Source organism: Oncorhynchus keta, chromosome 6 (assembly GCF_023373465.1).
Source record: "Oncorhynchus keta strain PuntledgeMale-10-30-2019 chromosome 6, Oket_V2, whole genome shotgun sequence".
NCBI classification, from domain to species: domain Eukaryota; kingdom Metazoa; phylum Chordata; class Actinopteri; order Salmoniformes; family Salmonidae; genus Oncorhynchus; species Oncorhynchus keta.
This window is the reverse complement of record NC_068426.1, coordinates 41,543,551-41,566,595: the sequence shown is the minus strand read 5'-3', so window position 1 is coordinate 41,566,595 and position 23,045 is coordinate 41,543,551. Positions and strand designations below refer to the sequence as shown.

General features: G+C 42.1%; 2 protein-coding genes across 2 annotated transcripts in view; one reads left to right on the top strand and one right to left on the bottom strand.

The window, feature by feature from the left end:
* Positions 1-23,045, bottom strand: part of LOC127930804 (uncharacterized) — a 300,690-nt gene that overhangs the window by 79,321 nt on the left and 198,324 nt on the right. The gene's annotated exons all lie outside the window — the stretch shown is intronic.
* On the top strand, positions 6,076-13,445 carry LOC118373091 (prostaglandin E synthase-like). The gene is made up of 3 exons (XM_035759160.2): positions 6,076-6,298; positions 6,427-6,509; positions 10,910-13,445. Exons 1-3 carry the CDS (start codon positions 6,167-6,169, stop codon positions 11,190-11,192), a joined length of 498 nt encoding a protein of 165 aa, XP_035615053.1. The 5' UTR covers positions 6,076-6,166; the 3' UTR covers positions 11,193-13,445.

Sequence of the window (23,045 nt, the reverse complement as noted above, 5' to 3'; positions counted from 1 at the left end):
GAATTATAATTCACATATTAATTCACATGTCCTGGAGCTGCAGTATTATTTTCCTGCTGTAGCAAACTGTCTCAAATGAACATCTTACATTTGTATATTTCTGTCTGGGCCTCTGATGCTGATGATAAACGGGACAATCCAGAAAGGATATTCAGAAACCTCTCTTTCGCTCTCTTTATTTCTCTCATTGTCAACCAAGGGTTTTCCAAGGACATTTTTAGCTAATGCTGCACTGCTTTTATGGCACAGTGCTTCATAACACTATGGAGTTGCGGGTTCAAGTCCTGCTGACACGTTTCATAGTACCTATCCCCAGCCAGTATCCTGGCGACGGTAGGCTTAGCCATCCAGCTTTTAAATTCTGAATTCGTCCCTGGCCCTTTTTTTAATCTCTGATATCTGAGTAATGATTTAATTAACTATAATGACAGAGTTCAAATTGACTGGAATGTTTTATTACACGGAAAGAGGACGTTCCTAAGAGGTAGACTCTCTTTGAAGTTTGGTGCTCCCACCTACAAAAATTTTCCACACCGCCTGCATCTTTTCAAACAATCCGAACGCACGCTTTCTGAAAATTACATGCCCGGGGGGAGAGAAATGGTTAGGAGGACTGACATGCTATGGGTGTTTACCTGTATATAATAAAAATGTCTCTGTTTATAGTTGAGGTCATGACAAATGTTTTTCCTTGACAAAGTGGGACATTTCAATTAAGGCAGGGATGGGAAACTCTGGAGGGGGTGGGGGCCACACTAAACATGAACGCATCATGAGGGGCTGCAGTTTATTGCGGATCTGCAAGCATTTTGCCATAGGGTGGAGAGAAATGTTTGTAGTTTTTAATATGATATCTGAGTGAGACTGACTAACAAAATAAATGGGGGCCCATCAGCCGGTAATTCGACCCTGATAGGCCCCAGGCCGCCAGTTGCCCATCCCTGAATGAAGGACATGTGAGATCTCTTTAATCTATTAGTAGGCCTTTAAAACGTCCTCTATAGCCTTACACAGGTAAACAATTCTACTTTCACCCCTGAAAAGAGGACACAATAGGCAATCCAAAGTAATAATAATTTATTCATATCATGAGGGTAGTTTTTTAGTGCCTATAAATTCATATTATTGTTGAAAGAAAATAACCCAACGGGCAAAAACTGGTTGAATCAACACATAATTTCAACAAAAAAAATGTAATGTGATGAAGTTGAATTCATGTGGAAAACTGATTTGGATGAGCGAAAAGTCATCAGTGGAATTTCATATTTTTTTCACCCAATTTTTTTTATCTAAATCCTGAGACATGGTGAAATATTTTGTTGATTTCTGTTGAAAACTCAACCAAATGCAAATCAAAACTAGATGTTGAAATGATGTCTGTGCACAGTGGAAATGTGGACACAGTAGACGCTGTCAAGATCAAATAACCTTTTATTTGTCACATGCTTGGTAGTAACAGGAGGAATAAATACACAGTGAGTAATGTCTACACAGGACAGGGTTTCTGTTATGAAAATGTGGCGCCGGACACAGCAGGATTTTAATTAACCGACATTTGAGTAATATACCGAACCATACAGGCATTAGGTGCTTAACCCGATTAGGACGTCCACCCATGGTGCTCAGAATGACAGAAATCCCATTTAGATGGAAGGTAATTCATCTTAACAGAAGAAGATGCAAGTCGAGGATGGCGTGTCATTACCACACACTTTGAAGATGTTAGAAAAACTCTCCACGTTGAATTTTCCACAGCCGGCAAGACGAGTAACCAACAGCAAAATCACTAGGCTATGCATAGGCAGCGTGTGAGATTCAAGTTTGCGGGAGCACATTTTCACCGTAAAAATACACTTTTATAATAAATAAGTTCCGTGCATCATCGCATTTGCTGATTTATGGAAGATACAGGCCGTTAGGAAAGCAAAAAAAATTGCATCCTGTAGCACAAACTCCAAAAAGTTCTGGGACACTGTAAAGTGCATGGGGAATAAGAGCACCTCCTCCCAGCTGCCCACTGCACTGAGGCTAGGAAACACTGTCACCATCGAATAAGCATTTTTCTACGGCTGGCCATGCTTTCCACCCGACTACCCCTACCCCAGTCAACAGCCCTGCACCCCCCACAGCAACTTGCCCAAAAACTCCCCATTCCCCCTTCACCCAAATCCAGATAGCTGATGTTCTGAAAGAGTTGCAAAATCTGGACCCCTACAAATCAGCTGGGCTAGACAATCAGGATCCTCTCTTCCTAAAAATATCTGCCGCAAATGTTGCAACCCCTATTACTAGCCTGTTCAACCTCTCTTTTGTATTGTCTGAGATCCCCAAAGATTGTTATTATCTATCCTACTCTGCCTTTTCTAAGGTCTTCGAAAACCAAGTGAACAAACAGATCACCGACCATTTCAAATCCCACCGTACCTTCTCCGCAATGCAATCTGATTTCCGAACTGGTCATGGGTGCACCTCAGCCACGCTCAAGGTCCTAAACGATATCAGAACCGCCATCGATAAAATAATATACTGTGCAGCACTATTCATCGACCTGGCCAAGGCTTTCCACTCTGCCAATCAACACATTCTTATCGGCAGATTCAACAGCCTTGGGATCGCTAGTGACTGCCTAACCTGGTTCACCAACTACTTCTCAGATAGAGTTCAGTGTGTCAAATCTGAGGGCCTGTTGTCCGGACCTCTGGCAGTCTCTATGGGGGTTAAATTCTCGAACCGACTCTTTTCTCTGTATACATCAATGATGTCGCTCTTGCTGCTGGTGAGTCTCTGATCCACCTCTACACAGACGACACCATTCTGTATACTTCTGGCCCTTCTTTGGACACTGTGTTAACTAACCTCCAGACGAGCTTCAATGCCATACAACTCTCCTTCCGTGGCCTCCAACTGCTCTTAAATGCAAGTAAAACTAAATGCATGCTCTTCAACCGATCGCTGCCCACACCTGCCCGCCCATCCAGCATCACTACTCTGGACGGTTCTGACTTAGAATATGTGGACAATTACAAATTCCTAGGTGTCTGTTTAGACTGTAAACTCTCCTTCCAGACTCACATTAAGTATCTCCAATACAAAATTAAAGAATCGGCTTCTAGAATCGGCTTCCGTATTTCGCAACAAAGTACCCTTCACTCATGCTGCCCAACATACCCTCGTAAAACTGACTATCCTACCGATCCTTGACTTCGGCGATGTCATTTACAAAATAGCCTCCAACACTCTACTCAGCAAATTGGATGCAGTCTATCACAGCGCCATCCGTTTAGTCATCAAAGCCCCTTATTGTCACGAGTCCTACCGAAGGTGGCTCCCCTTCCCGTTCGAGTGGCGCTCGGCGGTCCTCGTCACCGGCCTACTAGCTGCCACGGATCCTTTTTTTCCCCTTTCTGTTTATTGGTTTCACCTGTTGGTGTTTTAGGCTGATTGGTCCGGGTTTACCAGTAGGCCCCGCCTACTCTTTATGCAGCGATTGTTTTGTGTAACGTGTGTGCACGTCTGTGGGTTACGTGTTTCCCCTTTTCATTGGGTTTGCCTGGACAGTTTAAGTCCCTGTGTTTGGGGCATTTGTTTTGTTGTGCGCCCTGTGCTGTCGTCCAGGCAACATCCGCACCATCACCGTGGGGACGACATCATCGATGCACTTCTTAATGCAGCCGGTAACTGAAGTGGCATCGGATGCATCCCAGAACATATTCCAGTTTGTGCCCTAGTGAAACAGTCCTGTAGCTTAGCATCCGCTTCATCGGACCACTTCTGTTTTTAACGTATCACTGGTGCTTCTTGTTTGAGTTTTTGCTTGTAAGCAGGAATCAGGAGCATAGAGTTATGGTCAGATTTAGGGTTTTTATGCATTTCTGTGTGTGGAATAGTGATGAAATAGAGTTTTTGGCCTCTGGTTGCACAGGTGACATGCTAGTAGAAATTAGGTAAAAAAACTATTTCAGTTTTCCTGCAGTAAAGTCCCCGACCACTAGGAGTGTCGCCTCTAGATGAGCATTTTCCTGTTTGCTTATGGCCCTATACAGTGCGGTCTTTGTGCCAGCATCAGTTTGTGGTGGTAAATAGACAGCTATGAAAAATATAGTTATAAACTCTCTTGGTAAATAGTATGTCCTATAGCTTATCATGAGGTATTCTAATTCAGGCGAGCAGAACCTAGAGATTTCCTTAATATTACAGATGGCGCACCAGTTGTTGTTGAACAAAGAGACACAAACCCCCTCCCTGGAGCTTCCCTGATGCCACCGTTATGTCCTGCCGATATATAGAAAAAACAGCTAGATTTATATTTACCATGTTCTTGTTCAGCCACAAAACACAGGATATTACAGTTCTTCGGATCCCGTTGATAGAATAGTCTCGAATGGAGCTCATCCAGTTTATTCTCCAGTAATTGCACATTCGTCAATAGAACGGAGAGTAGAGGCGAATTTATCCACTCTTCGACGTAGTCTCGGCAGGTGTCCAGCACGCCAGCCTTTATAGCGCCATCTCTTCCTTCTTCGAGTGTCGGGATTTGGGTCTGGTCTGGGATAATGAATATGTCTTTGGCCTCTGACCAATTGAAGTAGAAGTCCTCGTCCAACTGAAATCAAATGTTATTGGTCACATACACATTTTTAGCAGATGTTATTGCAAGTGTAGCGAAATGCTTGTGTTCCTAGCTCCAACAGTGCCGTAGTATCTAACAATTTACAACACACAAATCTAAAAATAAAAGAATGGAACTTAGAAATATATAAATATTAGGACGAGCAATGTCTCATATATATATACTGTATGAGATGAGTAAAGCAGTATGTAAACATGATTAAAATGACTAGTGTTCCATTATTAAAGTGGCCAGTGATTCCATGTCTATGTACAGTTGGGCAAAAAAAGTATTTAGTATTTTATACTGATAACTAGTTCAAACAGGTGCCATTAATACAGGTAACGAGTGGAGGACAGAGGAGCCTCTTAAAGATGAAGTTACAGGTCTGTGAGAGCCAGAAATCTTGCTTGTTTGTAGGTGACCAAATACTTATTTTCCACCATAATTTGCAAATAAATTCATTTAAAATCCTACAATGTGATTTTCTGGATTTTTTTCTAATTTTGTCTGTCATAGTTGAAGTGTACCTATGATGAAAATGACAGGCCTCTCTCATATTTTTTAAGTGGGAGAACCTGCACAATTGGTGGCTGACTAAATACTTTTTTGCCCCACTGTATATAGGGCAGCAGCTTCTACGATGCAGGGTTGAGTAGCCGGGTGGTAGCCGGCTAGTGATGGCTATTTAACAGTCTGATGGCCTTGAGATAGAAGCTGTTTTTCAGTCTCTCGGGCTTGGATGCACCTGTACTGACCTCGCTTTCTGGATGATGGCGGGGTGGACAGGCTGTGGCTCGGGTGGTTGATGACCTGCGATTGCGATTGCGATTGCTGGCTGTGCAGTTGCCGTACCAGGCAGTGTTACAGCCCGACAGGATGCTCTCAATTGTGCATCTGTAAAACTTTGTTAGGGGCCAAGCCGAATTTCTTCAGCCTCCTGAGGTTGAAGAGGTACTGTTGCGCATTCGCCATCACACTGTCTGTGTGGGTGAACCATTTTAGACAGTGATGTGTACGCAGAGGACATTTTTGCTTTCCACCTTCTCCACTGCGGCCCCATCAATGTGGATAGGGGCGGGCACCCTCTGCTGTTTCCAGAAGTCCACAATCAACTCCTTTGTTTTGTTGAGAGTTATTTTCCTGTCACCACTCTGCCAGGGCCCTCAGCTCCTCCCTGTAGGCTGTCTTATCATTGTAGTTAATCAGGCCAAACAACTGCTGTGTCTTCTGCAAACGTAATGATTGAGTGGCCACCCAGTCACACACAAAATAGCACAATTGTTCAGGAGCCCATAAAATGTCTGCTATTCCCTCCAGCGTCAAACCTTGATTAGATAGTGATTGTATCCTCCTGATCAGATCACAAAACCTACATGTTAATGCAAGGTGTAAACGAAGCTAGAGAGAGAGAGAGCGAGAGAGAGCGAATGAGAGAGAGACACCAGACCAGCCCCTCCAAAATGTGCGTCAGTGAAAGTGTTTAGACTGGGGATCCAGCCCACTCACACACACTTTCCCGTTAGGCACACATCACCAGCAGTACTTAATTTGGGAATGGGAAGATCATACCAAATAATGATGTTAGAGAACAAAGTTTTTTCCTGTTTTGTATTCTATAGTGTTCTCCTGGTAATCAAGATGTACATCATAGCAATCATCACTGGACAAGTAAGGCTGCGCAAAAAGGTAAAAGACATTTTTTAGGAGGCTAATTCAGTATTTGATGTATGCTTTGAGCGTGTCGTAGTTCCTAAAGTCAGAGTCTGCGATGTATAAACATTGGTCAGGGTATTCATTCTCTCTCTCATGTGAAGGCTTTCGCGAACCCAGAGGACGCGCAGAGACATGGTGGCCTCCAGCACTTCAGAGAGGATCCAGATGTAGAGCGGTGCCAAAGGTGAGAGGAATGATTACTGTCATCTGGTTTGAATGTAGCCTTGCCTATTGACATTGGTGGTAGCAATATGACTACATTTTAAGTGGTCTGAAATTGAACAGTATTAGGAAACTTTTGTATTTTTCTTAAACATGTGAATGGAGAATTTTATCTGGATTTGGTTGAAATCTTTAGAGATCATTTGTGGCACTTTTGTTTTAAATTCATGGATGTTTGTTCTCCAGCCTGGGGCTGGGGATATGGTTCAGGTGTCTGTGTTGTTTTAACTTGTCGGGTTATGATCCATGACAGCGGAATAAAAAAAATTTAAAAAAACTTTTCTCCTTCACTTGGGGCCCTCTCTGACAAGAGCCACTTGTGACTGGAAATATGTTAAGCTGAGCAGGCATTCATGCACTGATGCACAATAAAATGGAATATGCTTCATGACTGGTATCATTTAGGTCCAATGATTTGTGCAGAGTTTTATTAAAAGGCTTCTCAAGTTTCATTTCCATGTACTTTAACATTTCAGACTTGATTTGCCCAATGAAAAATGTATCAACCCCTACAAAAAAAAATGTAATTGCGTGGAGTGAAGTTTAATTCTTATCAGGGCAGGTCTCCTACAATAATATTAGTACAGGAGTGGCTTTGTAGCCAGAGGGGAAGCCATTTAATGGTGGTTTCCGTCTGCACTCCTATTCATCTTAAAACTAGAGGGGTATATGCTTGTCCAGCTCTGCCAAAATAATCAAATATTTAAAGGTCACAAGTACAAGTACATTTTGTTTAGTCAAATCCATGGCAGGTCCTGGGTCCTTTTCCATATCTTGATGTTGAGTGGTACTTTAATTAAACAAAGTAAGATGAACAACACACTGAAGTTATCTGAGATTCAACCTTCCTCTTCCTTCCTTTTCCTTTTTCTGAGCAAATCTGATTTCATTGGAATGAAAATGTGTAGTATTTAGTCTACAACTGTTTAGGCTCTTGAGGGTAATTGAAATCCATAGTCTGTGTTTTACAACTGACTCAGCTAGCCGACGGTAAAGCTTAAATAGAGACATTCTATAGGTCAATTTAGAGACAGAGACTTGAATACCTGAGAGGAATGTTCCTCTTGTGTAAAAGTGTGTGTCAGTCAGAGGAGAGGAAGCCTTTCTAATCGATCTGGCCGGGGTATCCTGGAAGGATATTGATCTCATCCCGTCAGTAGAGGATGCCTGTTTTTTTTAAATGCCTTCCTAACCATCTTAAATAAGCATGCCCCATTAAAGAAATTTAGAACCAGGAACAGGAATATAGCCTTTGGTTCTCCCCAGAACTGACTGCCCTTAACCAATACAAGCATCGAACAGCTCCCGTGATATGCAACTTTTCAAGGAAGCTAGAAACCAATATACACAGGCAGTTAGAAAAGCCAAGGCTAGCTTTTTCAAGCAGAAATTTGCTTCCTGCAACACAAACTAAAAAAAAGTTCTGTGACACTGTAAAGTCCATGTAGAATAAGAACACCTCCTCCCAGCTGCCCACTGCACTGAGGATAGGAAACACTGTCACCACTGATAAATCCACTATAATTGAGAATTTCAAGAAGCATTTTTCTATGGCTGGCCATGCTTTCCACCTGGCTACCCCTACCCCGGTCAACAGCCCGGCACCACCCACAGCAACTCACCAAAGCCTTCCCCATTTCTCTTTCTCCCAAATCCAGTCAGCTGATGTTCTGAAAGAGCTGCAAAACCATGACCCCTACAAATCAGCCAGGCTAGACAATCTGGACCCTTTCTTTCTAAAATTATCCGCTGAAATTGTTGCAACCCCTATTACTAGCTTGTTCAACCTCTCTTTCATGTCGTCTGAGATTCCCAAAGATTGGAAAGCAGCTGCGGTCATCCCCCTCTTTAAAGGGGGGGGACACTCTTTACCCAAACTGCTACAGACCTATTCTATCTTACCCTGCCTTTCTAAGGTCTTCGAAAGCCAAGTCAACAAACAGATTACCGACCATTTCGAATCCCACCATACCTTCTCCGCTATGCAATCTGGTTTCAGAGCTGGTCATGGGTGCACCTCAGCCACGCTCAAGGTCCTAAACGATATCTTAACCGCCATCGATAAGAAATAATACTGTGCAGCCGTATTCATTGATCTGGCCAAGGCTTTCGACACTGTCAATCAACACATTCTTATCGGCAGATTCAACAGCCTTGGTGTCGCTAGTGACTGCCTCACCTGGTTCACCAACTACTTCTCTGATAGAGTTCAGTGTGTCAAATCGGAGGGCCTGTTGTCCGGGTGTCTGGCAGTCTCTATGGGGTTCAATTCTTGGACCCGACCCTCTTCTCTGTATACATCAATGATGTCGCTCTTGCTGCTGGTGAGCCTCTACACAGACAACCTCTACGCAGACGACACCATTCTGTATATTTCTGGCCCTTCTTTGGACACTGTGTTAACAACCCTCCAGATGAGCTTCAATGCCATACAACTCTCCTTTCGTGGCCTCCAATTGCTCTTAAATACAAGTTAACTAAATGCATGCTCTTCAACCGATCGCTAACTGCACCTGCCCCTCCGTCCAACATCACTACTCTGGACGGTACTGACTTAGAATATGTGGACAACTACAAATACCTAGGTGTCTGGTTAGACTGTAAACTCTCCTTCCAGATTCACATCAAACATCTCCAATCCAAAGTTAAATCTAGAATTGGCTTCCTATTTGGCAACAAAGCATCCTTCACTCATGCTGCCAAACATACCCTTGTAAAACTGACCATCCTACCAATCCTCGACTTCGGCGATGTCATTTACAAAATAGCCTCCAACACACTACTCAATAAATTGGATGCAGTCTATCACAGCGCCATCCGTTTTGTCACCAAAGCCCCATATACTACCCACCACTGCAACCTGTACGCTCTCGTTGGCTGGCCCTCGCTTCATACTCGTCGCCAAACTCACTGGCTCCAAGTCATCTACAAGAACCTACTAGGTTAAGTCCCCTCTTATCTCAGCTCTCTGATCACCATAGCATCACCCACCTGTAGCACACACACCAGCAGGTATATCTCTCTGGTCACCCCCAAAACCAATTCTTCCTTTGGCCGCCTCTCCTCCCAGTTCTCTGCTGCCAATGTCTGGAACGAACTACAAAAATCTCTGAAACTGGAAACACTTATCTCCCTCACTAGCTTTAAGCACCAGCTGTCAGAGCAGCTCACAGATTACTGCACCTGTACATAGCCCACCTATAATTTAGCCCAAACAACTACCTCTTTCCCTACTGTATTTATTTTATTTATTTATTTATTTTGCTCCTTTGCACCCCATTATTTCAATCTCTACTTTGCACATTGTATTTACTTTGCCACCATGGCCTATTTTTTGCCTTTACCTCCCTTATCTCACCTCATTTGCTCACATTGTATATAGACTTATTTTCTTATTTTTCTACTGTATTATTGACTGCATTTTTGTTTTACTCCATGTGTAACTCTGTGTTGTTGTATGTGTCGAACTGCTTTGCTTTATCTTGGCCAGGTCGCAGTTGTAAATGAGAACTTGTTCTCAACTTGCCTACCTGGTTAAATAAAGGTTGAAATAAATAAAAATAAATTCACTTTTAGGAAGAGACCTGGATAAGCAGCTATACTCCCAGGCTCTTGTAATGGACGGTTTCGATGCTCACATCGTATATAGACTTGTTTATACTGTATTATTGAGTGTATGTTTGTTTTACTCCATGTGTAACTCTGTGTCGTTGTATCTGTCGAACTGCTTTGCTTTATCTTGGCCAGGTCGCAATTGTAAATGAAAACTTGTTGTCAACTAGCCTACCTGGTTAAATAAAGGTGAAATAAAGTAAAATAAAAATAAATGCGTGTGTGTGTGTGTGTGTGTGTGTGTGTGTGTGTGTGTGTGTGTGTGTGTGTGTGTGTGTGTGTGTGTGTGTGTGTGTGTGTGTGTGTGTGTGTGTGTGTGTGTGTGTGTGTGTGTGTGTGTGTGTGTGTGTGTGTGTGTGTGTGTGTGTGTGAGCGTGCATGCGTGTACTCATCTTGGTCATGCTAAGATGGAGGTATTTCCCTCTGTTATTCACGAGGCTGAAACCCCTCCCTAATGTCGAAAAAGTGTGTTTGTCAGTGTGTGTGATGTTGAGTAATCATAGCGGAAGTGTTTTCACTGTTTGGGTCAGTGCCAGACGGCTGAGTCAGACAACCGTAAATTCTGGGAATTAACTTATGATTCAACAGATGTGTGAGCATGGAGAGCAGTTGTGTGTATCCAGGCTACTAGCTGAGTACAAACAGCTTAGTTATTCTCTTAAAAACCCATACCTTCGTGATAATGAATATGAATATATTCCATATCTAAAAATATACATGTAATCTAATATTATCTTTTGTGTGTTTCAGGGCTCACCGTAACGACATGGAGAATATCGTCCCCTTCCTGTTCCTGGGGGCCGTCTACTCCCTGATTGGCCCGTCGCTGGCCGTGGCCCGCGCTCACTTCCTGGTCTTCTTCCTATTCCGCATGCTCCATACGCTGGCCTACCTCTGTGTCCTGCGGGCACCCACGCGCTCCCTGGCCTACGTGATCGCCCAGGTGCCCTGCATCTCCATGGCCGTTCAGATTCTCGCGGCGGTGTCCTCGTATGCGTGTTCTGACTTTATTGGTGACCGCTTCAATCTGTGACCAATCTCAGTGGATGGGCCTGATAAGAGCAGTAGAGAATACTGCTTTGTAAGAGAGGGAACAGATATTTTTCATATGAGGGAAATCCTAAAGAATGCATTGTCATCAGACTGCAATGCTACAATAGCAGTTTGTGCCTCTCAGCAATGCTCTATGAAGTGTACACTGTTGTGCTCTAGCTAGTACATCTTCATGTAGTACTGTATTATTTTACATCTTAGTCACATAGCAGACGCTTTTATCCAGAGCAACTTGCAGATGCCTTGCTCACGGGCACATAGACAGATGTTTCACCTAGTTGGCTCGGGAATTTGAACCAGCAACCTTTCAGTTACTAGCCCAATGCTCTTAACCGCCAGGCTACCTATATGCTACAGAATGTTGAAGTCAATTGACTCCCTCTGAAGGTCGTGGGGACACTACTCTCGGAAGAAAAAGGTTAACCTTTCGATTAACATGTAACTTTGTAACCAATTAATTGGGTTGACATGTTTTTTTTGTTTTTCATACACAAGTCAATGTTACTTGTTCTCATCTTTTACATTCTGTATTTCTTGTCATTCAACGAGTGGTATTTTTGTAGGAAAGTCTGTGATGTAGTGACCTATTTGCTCAAACCAATCCAGTATTTTAGAAGTTGAACTGAAGAGCAGACATGTATAACACAAATCATTTATAATAATGCTTTTTTTTATTTTTATGAAAATAATAATAATAATATATGCCATTTAGCAGACGCTTTTATCCAAAGCGACTTACAGTCATGTGTGCATACATTCTACGTATGGGTGGTCCCGGGAATCGAACCCACTACCCTGGCATTACAAGCGCCATGCTCTACCAACTGAGCTACAGAAGGAGAAAACGGTCAAATACCATATTCTAAGGAATATTTCTGGTGTGGTGGTCACACTGTATTTGTTTACAAAGCATTGGCCACTAAAGCTATCACATGATGGAGGATGCTGACTATGTCAGATATGTCAGGTCTACCACTCCTGTCGATGGGCTACGGAAGGGTTTAGGATCACAGGACTTGACTCACTAGGGCCCATAGTTTTTTTCTGGTCCGTTCCTGGACCTAGATAGGATCTATGACTGCTGACTGATCCATAATCATAACATCTACAGATGCTGAATCTTAATGTGATCATCCTGTTGTTGCAGGAATATTCCTGCACAGCAAGAAATGCAAAAAAACAAAAATGTATCAACCCCTAAAAAAATGTCAATTCCAATTCACATTTCCTGTTGCTGCAGGATTATTTTTCTTCTGTGTAAAACTGGCTCAATTTAAGATACGGCATCTGTATTTTAACCTCAACCTTTGTGTTTCTTTACCCTGTTTCCAGATCAACTCTGGCAAGACTGAAAAAACAGATCTTGGATCAGGCTAATGTTTCTAGAGTACTGTCCATCTATAACCAATAGATGGTTTGTCCATAAATGCTATTTATGTGTTCTACACTGCAGCCCTTTGAGGCTTGGATCAGGCTAATGTTTCTAGAGTACTTTGAAGCTTGGATCAGGCTAATGTTTCTAGAGTACTTTGAAGCTTGCTAGAGCAGAAGATGATATTGTGTAAACCTACGTGTTTCAATTGGGAATCATTATTGAACAGTTGCGATACAGTTCCAACTTACTGCAACACAGTTCCAACTTACTGCAACACAGTTCCAACGTACTGCAACACAGTTCCAACTTACGGCAACACAGTTCCAACTTACCGAACTTACTGCAACACAGTTCCAACTTACTGCAACACAGTTCCAACTTACTGCAACACAGTTCCAACTTACTGCAATACAGTTCCAACTTACTGCAACACAGTTCCAACATACTGCAACACAGTTCCAACATACTGCAACACAGTTCCAACATACTGCAATACAGTTCCAACTTACTGCAACACAGTTCCAACTTACTGCAACACAGTTCCAACTTACTGCAACACAGTTCCAACTTACTGCAACACAGTTCCAACTTACTGCGACACAGTTCCAACTTACTTCAACACAGTTCCAACTTACTGCAACACAGTTCCAACTTACTGCAACACGGTTCCAACATACTGCAACACAGTTCCAACATACTGCAACACAGTTCCAACATACTGCAACACAGTTCCAACATACTGCAACACAGTTCCAACTTACTGCAACACAGTTCCAACGTACTGCAACACAGTTCCAACTTACTGCAACACAGTTCCAACTTACTGCAACACAGTTCCAACATACTGCAACACAGTTCCAACATTGCAACACAGTTCCAACTTACTGCAACACAGTTCCAACTTACTGCAACACAGTTCCAACTTACTGCAACACAGTTCCAACTTACTGCAACACGGTTCCAACATACTGCAACACAGTTCCAACATACTGCAACACAGTTCCAACATACTGCAACACAGTTCCAACATACTGCAACACAGTTCCAACTTACTGCAACACAGTTCCAACATACTGCAACACAGTTCCAAATACTGCAACACAGTTACTTACTGCAACACAGTTCCAACTTACTGCAACACAGTTCCAACGTACTGCAACACAGTTCCAACTTACTGCAACACAGTTCCAACTTACTGCAACACAGTTCCAACTTACTGCAACACAGTTCCAACTTACTGCAACACAGTTCCAACTTACTGCAACACAGTTCCAACTTACTGCAACACAGTTCCAACTTACTGCAACACAGTTCCAACTTACTGCAACACAGTTCCAACTTACTGCAACACAGTTCCAACTTACTGCAACACTGCAACACAGTTCCAACTTACTGCAACACAGTTCCAACGTACTGCAACACAGTTCCAACTTACTGCAACACAGTTCCAACTTACTGCAACACAGTTCCAACGTACTGCAACACAGTTCCAACTTACTGCAACACAGTTCCAACTTACTGCAACACAGTTCCAACTTACTGCAACACAGTTCCAACTTACTGCAACACAGTTCCAACTTACTGCAACACAGTTCCAACTTACTGCAACACAGTTCCAACTTACTGCAACACAGTTCCAACTTACTGCAACACAGTTCCAACTTACTGCAACACAGTTCCAACTTACTGCAACACAGTTCCAACTTACTGCAACACAGTTCCAACATACTGCAACACAGTTCCAACTTACTGCAACACAGTTCCAACTTACTGCAACACAGTTCCAACTTACTGCAACACAGTTCCAACTTACTGCAACACAGTTCCAACTTACTGCAACACAGTTCCAACTTACTGCAACACAGTTCCAACTTACTTCAACACAGTTCCAACTTACTGCAACACAGTTCCAACTTACTGCAACACAGTTCCAACTTACTGCAACACAGTTCCAACTTACTGCAACACAGTTCCAACTTACTGCAACACAGTTCCAACTTACTGCAACGCAGTTCCAAATTACTGCAACACAGTTCCAACTTACTGCAACACTGCAACACAGTTCCAACTTACTGCAACACAGTTCCAACTTACTGCAACACAGTTCCAACTTACTGCAACACAGTTCCAACTTACTGCAACACAGTTCCAACTTACTGCAACACAGTTCCAACTTACTGCAACACAGTTCCAACGTACTGCAACACAGTTCCAACTTACCGAACTTACTGCAACACAGTTCCAACTTACTGCAACACAGTTCTAACTTACTGCAACACAGTTCCAACTTACTGCAACACAGTTCCAACTTACTGGCCTGGAAGTTGTTCCTGCCTCTGACTTGGGGCTGCTCGGTAATCTCATTCGGGGCTCGGGGTAAGACATTGGAATCTCTGTCTGGGGGAAGGTGATTGTCGTAGGTGGGACGGTGGGTATTCGCTGGCCTCTCTCTCCTTGTCTGATGGTCCAGAGTTCCAGGCAGGGCTGAATTCCTCTGTCGTTATGTAAGGCCCTGGACTGGACACTGTCCACAGGAAGTGGCTAGGGGGAATGTGCAGTCATGCATGCTTGCTGCTAACCTACACACAGTCATGGGCGGTAGACTCTTCCTCACACTCATTTAAACACGCTCTCACATTCACACATGGATATGTGCCCAGTCTGTAACTTACTGTATAGGTGTTCACAATTACATGCATTCTTGCACTTCACCCTCTTTATGTCTCAATCATATTAACACACTTACATACTCTCACTGTACATGACAATTAATTTTACATACCAACTGCAAGGTATTCAAAAGAAATGTGTATTTTTTTCTATGGATGACTTCATCTTGTATCAATTCCATGTACAGTCAATGGGATGTTATTGACTGTGGTAGGTAGCAGAGGACAAGCCATGTCTCTCTCTGTTTGCACATAGCTGCGGAAAGGAGTTTGGTGTGTGAGGGGGATACCATTTGTTTTGCCCATGCTGAGGACCGCTATATTGGTCCACTAATATAGGACTAGTACTTATTTTGTGAAAAAAATGTGTAATTAAATGTATTTGAGTGTTTACAAGCATTTGTAACTTGAGTCTGATAATTATGTGTACAAAACATTTCATCTGATAATACTTGTGGAATATACAAATATTTGCTTAAAATATGTTTTCCCCTTTGTTGAAATACTTTGCAAATGCAACTTTTTTCTATGTGAAAATAGAAATGGACTAGTCATTCCTTTGACCTTTTAACAGACACTCGTATCCAGAGCAACAGTAGTTAGTACGTACATCCTGTGGGAATCGCACCCTCCCACAACCCTAGCACGACTAACCACAGCATCACATCATCACAAACCAGTTGATGTCTCAATGTACTCAATGCATGGTGATGAAAAGACTTCAGGTACAAACCTAGATGAACAGCCTATGCATAATACAGTGATGTATATTCACATTAAGTGGATGTAAGGATGGTAAATTAATACTGCACAAAAAGTTTTCCATGTTATTTGAACCAGAAACATATTACATTTGATGTGGATGTTTTTAGTCTTTGAGCATAACTTTGCACCTTTTAATATGAATGTTTGAGGACAGGGTTTTGTTCTTTCTGGATTCCATGAGACAATTGCAGAGCAAAGGACAGAGCAACGACTCTTACAATTCCAACTATTGAATCCTGCCAAATACTGTTCTTAATTATACAACTACCTTTTTGCCAAAGCAGAGATTTTTTTGTTGTCCGCGCTACAGAAGTCTATATCGATCCGCTGAATACTAGTAAAGTCCCATTGCACTACTTATGTTTCTTTTAACCAAAGTAATGTATATATTTGTATTAATATATTTTTTGTAATTCTGATTTTTCAGGGGGTGCTGCGGCACCCTCACCAGCCCTACTTCCCGCGACTGTGTGTGTGTGTCAGCCAGGGCCGTGTCTGGATGTGTTTGCTTCCTCAAGACACGTGGAGAGAGAGGGGATAACTTCTGTTCTGCTACTGTATGTAGGCCAATCCTCTTATCACAACGATGATCTCAGGGAGCTGCTATGTAGTGTTATCTCGTGCAACCACGATCCCACTACCAGCCCAACCCAAGAAGCAGTCACACACACACACACACACGTGCATGCATTTATTTTTATTTTACTTTATTTCACCTTTATTTAACCAGGTAGGCTAGTTGACAACAAGTTCTCATTTACAATTGCGACCTGGCCAAGATAAAGCAAAGCAGTTCGACAGATACAACGACACAGAGTTACACATGGAGTAAAACAAACATACACTCAATAATACAGTATAAACAAGTCTATATACGATGTGAGCAAATGAGGTAAGATAAGGGAGGTAAAGGCAAAAAAAGGCCATGGTGGCGAAGTAAATACAATATAGCAAGTAAAACACTGGAATGGTTGATTTGCAGAGGAAGAATGTGCAAAGTAGAAATAAATATAATGGGGTGCAAAGGAGCAAAATAAATGAATTAAATAAATACAGTAGAGAAAGAGGTAGTTGTTTGGGCTAAATTATAGGTGGGCTATGTACAGGTGCAGTAATCTGTGAGCTGCTCTGACAGTTGGTGCTTAAAGCTAGTGAGGGAGATAAGTGTTTCCAGTTTCAGAGATTTTTGTAGTTCGTTCCAGTCATTGGCAGCAGAGAACTTGAAGGAGAGGCGGCCAAAGAAAGAATTGGTTTTGGGGGTGACCAGAGCGATATACCTGCTGGAGCGCATGCTACAGGTGGGTGATGCTATGGTGACCAGCAAGCTGAGATAAGGGGTACTTTACCTAGCAGGGTCTTTCTTGTAGATGACATGGAGCCAGTGGGTTTGGCGACGAGTATGAAACGAGGGCCAGCCAACGAGAGCGTACAGGTCGCAATGGTGGGTAGTATATGGGGCTTTGGTGACAAAACGGATTGCACTGTGATAGACTGCATCCAATTGGTTGAGTAGGGTATTGGAGGCTATTTTGTAAATGACATCGCCAAAGTCAAGGATTGGTAGGATGGTCAGTTTTACAAGGGTATGTTTGGCAGCATGAGTGAAGGATGCTTTGTTGCGAAATAGGAAGCCAATTCTAGATGTAACTTTCGATTGGAGATGTTTGATGTGGGTCTGGAAGGAGAGTTTACAGTCTAACCAGACACCTGGGTATTTGTAGTTGTCCACGTATTCTAAGTCAGAGCCGTCCAGAGTAGTGATGTTGAACAGGCGGGCAGGTGCAGGCAGCGATCGGTTGAAGAGCATGCATTTAGTTTGACTTGTATTTAAGTTGTTAGGTTATAATTTTCAGAGTAAATAACTCACGGACACCAGAGAAGCTTAACCATGTTTAATTCTTCCCAAAGGGTCGATACAGCTGCATTCAAACAAAACATTTCACACTGATATTTAACCCCTTTCTTCTAGGCTAAGTTGCAGCAATGGGACAAGACTGTAACTATCCATTTATTACTGGTTCATAATAATACAATATTTTGTATCTTCCTCTTATCTCCCACAATCCCATAAATGTGAGCTCAGATAAATAGTATGATAATTCAACTTCATTTAACTAGTGCTTTTTTCATTACAGAAAATCTCAAATTGATATTGTTAATAGAATTGTGGTTGATTTATTTTCCGTAGCTTTTTGAAATCTGTTGAAAAAGCTGTTGCCAATTAAATTGCATGCTGTTTATCTCCACCCATTGGTCCTTGAATTGCACTCTTTTTCCGGTCTGATGAGGTGCACCTGAAGCAAAAGGTGAAGATTTTATGGATGGATATGTCTGCATCCACTATAAAGCGAGTGCTACTCTCGACAGGTTTGTTTTTCAGTTAGATCCTTTAGTTTCATCCCCTTTGACTTTGGAATTTGCACATCTCCCAGACTTTTACCCAACATGCTATGCAGTAACTATGTTTTCTTGTAAGTAGCTACCTCATATACCTCCTATCTTATTTTCAGTAGACCATCCTTTCAACATTTTACGTGGTGAATTGTGTAGCCTGTGTTTAATGATAGAGATAGATACTTGTAGACTTTGCAAAAGCCTGCTTGTCTTTCACTTTCAAAAAATGTAATAACATTTTGAGTTCCATAATATACATCAAATTGCAATATGCCTAGATGAATACATTTGCATAAAATCGAAATACAAAAATCTGGATACTCATTTAACATACATTTACATTTAAGTCATTTAGCAGACGCTCTTATCCAGAGCGACTTACAAATTGGTGCATTCACCTTATGACATCCAGTGGAACAGCCACTTTACAATAGTGCATCTAAATCTTTTCACCAAATACTCAGGCTCCTGATTCTATTGGGTTGTTTGGGCAAAGCTTTAGACAGTGTACTGGCAGTGCCTGTCCACAGAGTTGTTATACTCTTTGGTCTGCATTTTATTTTCTGTGAATTATTGGTGTTTTTAAGAAAATGAAAATGTTTCCCTTTCCTTTGACTCCCTCTCCGGTTGTCCAGTATGGCATCCCTTTTCTCTCTGGAAGAACTTAACACTCCCCAGAAGTGCTGTGAGATCATCAAAGAGCTGGTGCTACTGTCCTGCCTGGGGGAGACCTGGAGGGAGCAGGAAGGGACCAAGGACTGCCCAATCTGCAGATGCAGGTCTTCAGGAGACCACCCTCCTACCAACCTGGCCCTAATGAGCATCTGTGAGACCCTAATGAAGGAAAGGAACTGTAGGAACACCCACAGAGAAGACCAGATAAAAATGCTACCAAGAAGGGACTCTCACAGAGTAAACAACCTGGTAGAGTAAACAACCTGGTAGAGTAAACAACCTGGTAGAGTAAACAACCTGGTAGAGTAAACAATCTGGTAGAGTAAACAACCTGGTAGAGTAAACAACCTGGTAGCCTCCACTCCCAGAAGCTCGGGTTCTTCTGCCTGGAGGATGAGTGTTTGGTATTTTGTTAGGATCACCATTAGCTGTTGCAAAAGCAGCAGCTACTCTTCCTGGGTTCCACAAAAAAAAACATGAAACATGACATAATACAGAACATCAATACACAAGAACAGCTCAAGGCCAGAACTACCTAAAAAAAGGCGTAGCCTACATATCAATGCATACACACAACCTATCTGGGGCAAATGGTGGAGAGGCGATGCGCTGTGAGATGTTATCTGTTTTTTGAAACCAGGTTTGCTGTTTATTTGAGTAATATGAGTGCCATGCAATAAGGGCTCTATATAATACTGTACGCTTTCTGGAATTTGTTCTGGATTTGGGGACTGTGAAAAGACCCCTGGTGGCATGTCTGGTGGGGTAAGTGTGTCAGAGCTGTGTGTAAGTTGACTATGTAAACAATTTGGGATTTTCAACACATTGATGTTTCTTATAAAAAGAAGGGATGCAGTCAGTCTCTCCTCAACTCTTAGCCAAGAGAGACTGGCATGCATAGTATTTATATTAGCCCTCTGATTACAATGAAGTGTTAACTAGGTCTTTCCTTGCAGCACTGGACAACATGACTGGACAATAATCAAGACTAGACAAAACTAGAGCCGGCAGAACTTGCTTTGTAGAGTGTGGTGTCAAAAAGCAGAGCATCTCTTCATTATGGACAGACCTCTCCCCATCTTTAAAACCATTGAATCTATATGTCTTGACCATGACAGCTTACAATCTAAGGTAAGGCCAAGTAATTTAGTCTCCTCAACTTGTTCAACAGCCACAACATTCATTAACAGACTCAACTGAGGTCTATAACTTTAAGGAATGATTTGTACCAAATACAATGCTCATAGTTTCATGTTCAGGACGCACCCATTCCAAAACAAACTGCAACTCTTTATTAAGGGTTTCAGTGACTTCATTAGCTGTGGTTACTGATGCGTATATGGTTGAATAATCAGCATACATGGACACCCATTCTTGTGTAATGCCGGTGGCAGGAGAGAGAATACAGTAGACGGCACGCGTCAAACGTTTGATTCAAGACCCTATGTCCGGATGACGTGCGTATGCCCATATTTGGGCATCCGGTCAGGACATCCTGGCGGGAAGTTATCAAGTGCTCTAGGGAGTGCCAATATATGGGCATCCTGTCAGGACATCCTGGCGGGAAGTTATCAAGTGCTCTAGGGAGTGCCAATATATGGGCATCCTGTCAGGACATCCTGTTCCTGTTCTCACGTCTTAGAGTGAGTGTTAATTTATGCATATAGTGCATCTATTCCTTTGAAGCTGTCACGCTTTAGTTAGTGTTTATTTAACCTCTCTAGGCTAGGTGGGACATTAGCGTCTCACCTAGGCCAACATCCGGTGAAATAGCATAGCGCAAAGATACTAAATACGCCATTTGTGATATTAAACGTTCTTGTAAATACATGTATTTAACATCATTTAAAAGATTAACTTCTTCTTAATCCAACCGCTGTGTCAGATTTTTTTTAATGCTTTTCGGCGAAAGCATACTTTACGATAATCTGACGACAGCACGCCACACAGACAAGTATTACTAGCATTTTCCAAATCAAATCAAATGTATTTATATAGCCCTTCGTACATCAGCTGATATCTCAAAGTGCTGTACAGAAACCCAGCCTAAAACCCCAAACAGCAAGCAATGCAGGTGTTGAAGCACGGTGGCTAGGAAAAACTCCATAGAAAGGCCAAAACCTAGGAAGAAACCTAGAGAGGAACCAGGCTATGTGGGGTGGCCAGTCCTCTTCTGGCTGTGCCGGGTGGAGATTATAACAGAACATGGCCAAGATGTTCAAATGTTCATAAATGACCAGCATGGTCGAATAATAATAAGGCAGAACAGTTGAAACTGGAGCAGCAGCATGGTCAGGTGGACTGGGGACAGCAAGGAGTCATCATGTCAGGTAGTCCTGGGGCATGGTCCTAGGGCTCAGGTCCTCCGAGAGAGAGAGAGAAAGAAAGAGAGAATTAGAGAGAGCATATGTGGGGTGGCCAGTCCTCTTCTGGCTGTGCCGGGTGGAGATTATAACCAAGCATTAGCATCACAAAAGTCAGAAATAGCAATAAAATTTGAAGATCTTCTTCTTTTGGCAATACAAAAGGTCCAATCTTCACAATAAGTGGTTGTTTTGTTCGATTAAGTCCATTTTTGTAAACAGCTTGTGTCATGAATTCCGTATCCTTCAACTTTCAAAGAAACATTCGATGTAATTACTCACACTACATTTACGTTTATCTAGTCATGGTTGGTTTCATTCCAATCCTCTGTTTGTTAGTAACACAACCATACTTGGTTCTTTTTATGGGGCGTATTGACCGAAAGGAACTGATTTGAATACACCAAACAATGACCTCATTGTGCACCAATGATATCGCCAGTGCTTCTTTGATTGATTGTATTTCTGCCCAATCACCACCGATCGTCTTGAAATCTAGCTTGGTAGATAGCCAATGGCCTGAGGTAAACAGCAATATCTAATGTTTATATCCGGGAAGACCTGGGGCCTGTTGCACAAAACTAGGATAAGGGATTAAGCCAGGATATCTTGGTGATCCTGGCTCAATTGATCCGTAATCCGGTTGCACTAAAGATGGATAGGGGGCAGGAGGATATGTTATGGTATAAATTACCATGGAGATTTATTCTGTGGAGCTAGCCTGCTCCAGACCAGGCTAAATTCCAGGATCTATTTAATCTCATCCCTAATGTCAGTCAGCAGTCACCACAAATGGAAACCAATAGTTATTTCACTGCTCACTATACATTGTTATCACATATAACTAGACCCACTGTCATTATTTAAACGTTTGTGATCATTCATTTCAATGATTTTGGATAAAAATGATTTTTAGATGTTGCTATCATTAGATAATTTACAGTTTCCCATAGACTATATATAAAATGATAGAATATTAGGGCCACAGAGGGAAAAAAAAGACAAGTCATAATATTGTAACCAGTTGTTTTAAAGGAGGACAGTTGTTAAAATGACAGATGCGGGGCATTTCGTGAAATTGTACTTCAGTATGGTTTCATAAACAAAGACATGCTGATGTGCCAGAATATTAAGTATCACATTGTCATAAGTATCAAAACTGTAAAAACAATATGTAGCTTTTCTGCAGAAAGAACCAGCCTCATAAATTTATGACTTTATCCTTTTTCTTCAGTGTGGCCCTAGTACTCTGTCATATAAACAAATACACATTCCATATGAATATAAAAACACAATGTGTAACATTATGTTCCTTTATTGAATAAGGACAAAACAAAGCAGGTAAACCATCAGCTCCTTTCGAAACTGAAGTCACAGTGACTCTACAAGATGGAAAGCACAGAATCCAAGCATATTATACAAAATGATACATACACATTCAAAGGTCTGTATATAACACACCCTGCATGTCTGCACACTAAAATAAATGCAGGACAAATCCATACACATCAACTGAACAGACAAATGAATGGATGCAGTAGCCTCCCTGCAGCCTTGTATTACACACAGTATACCGCACAAACATCATAAGA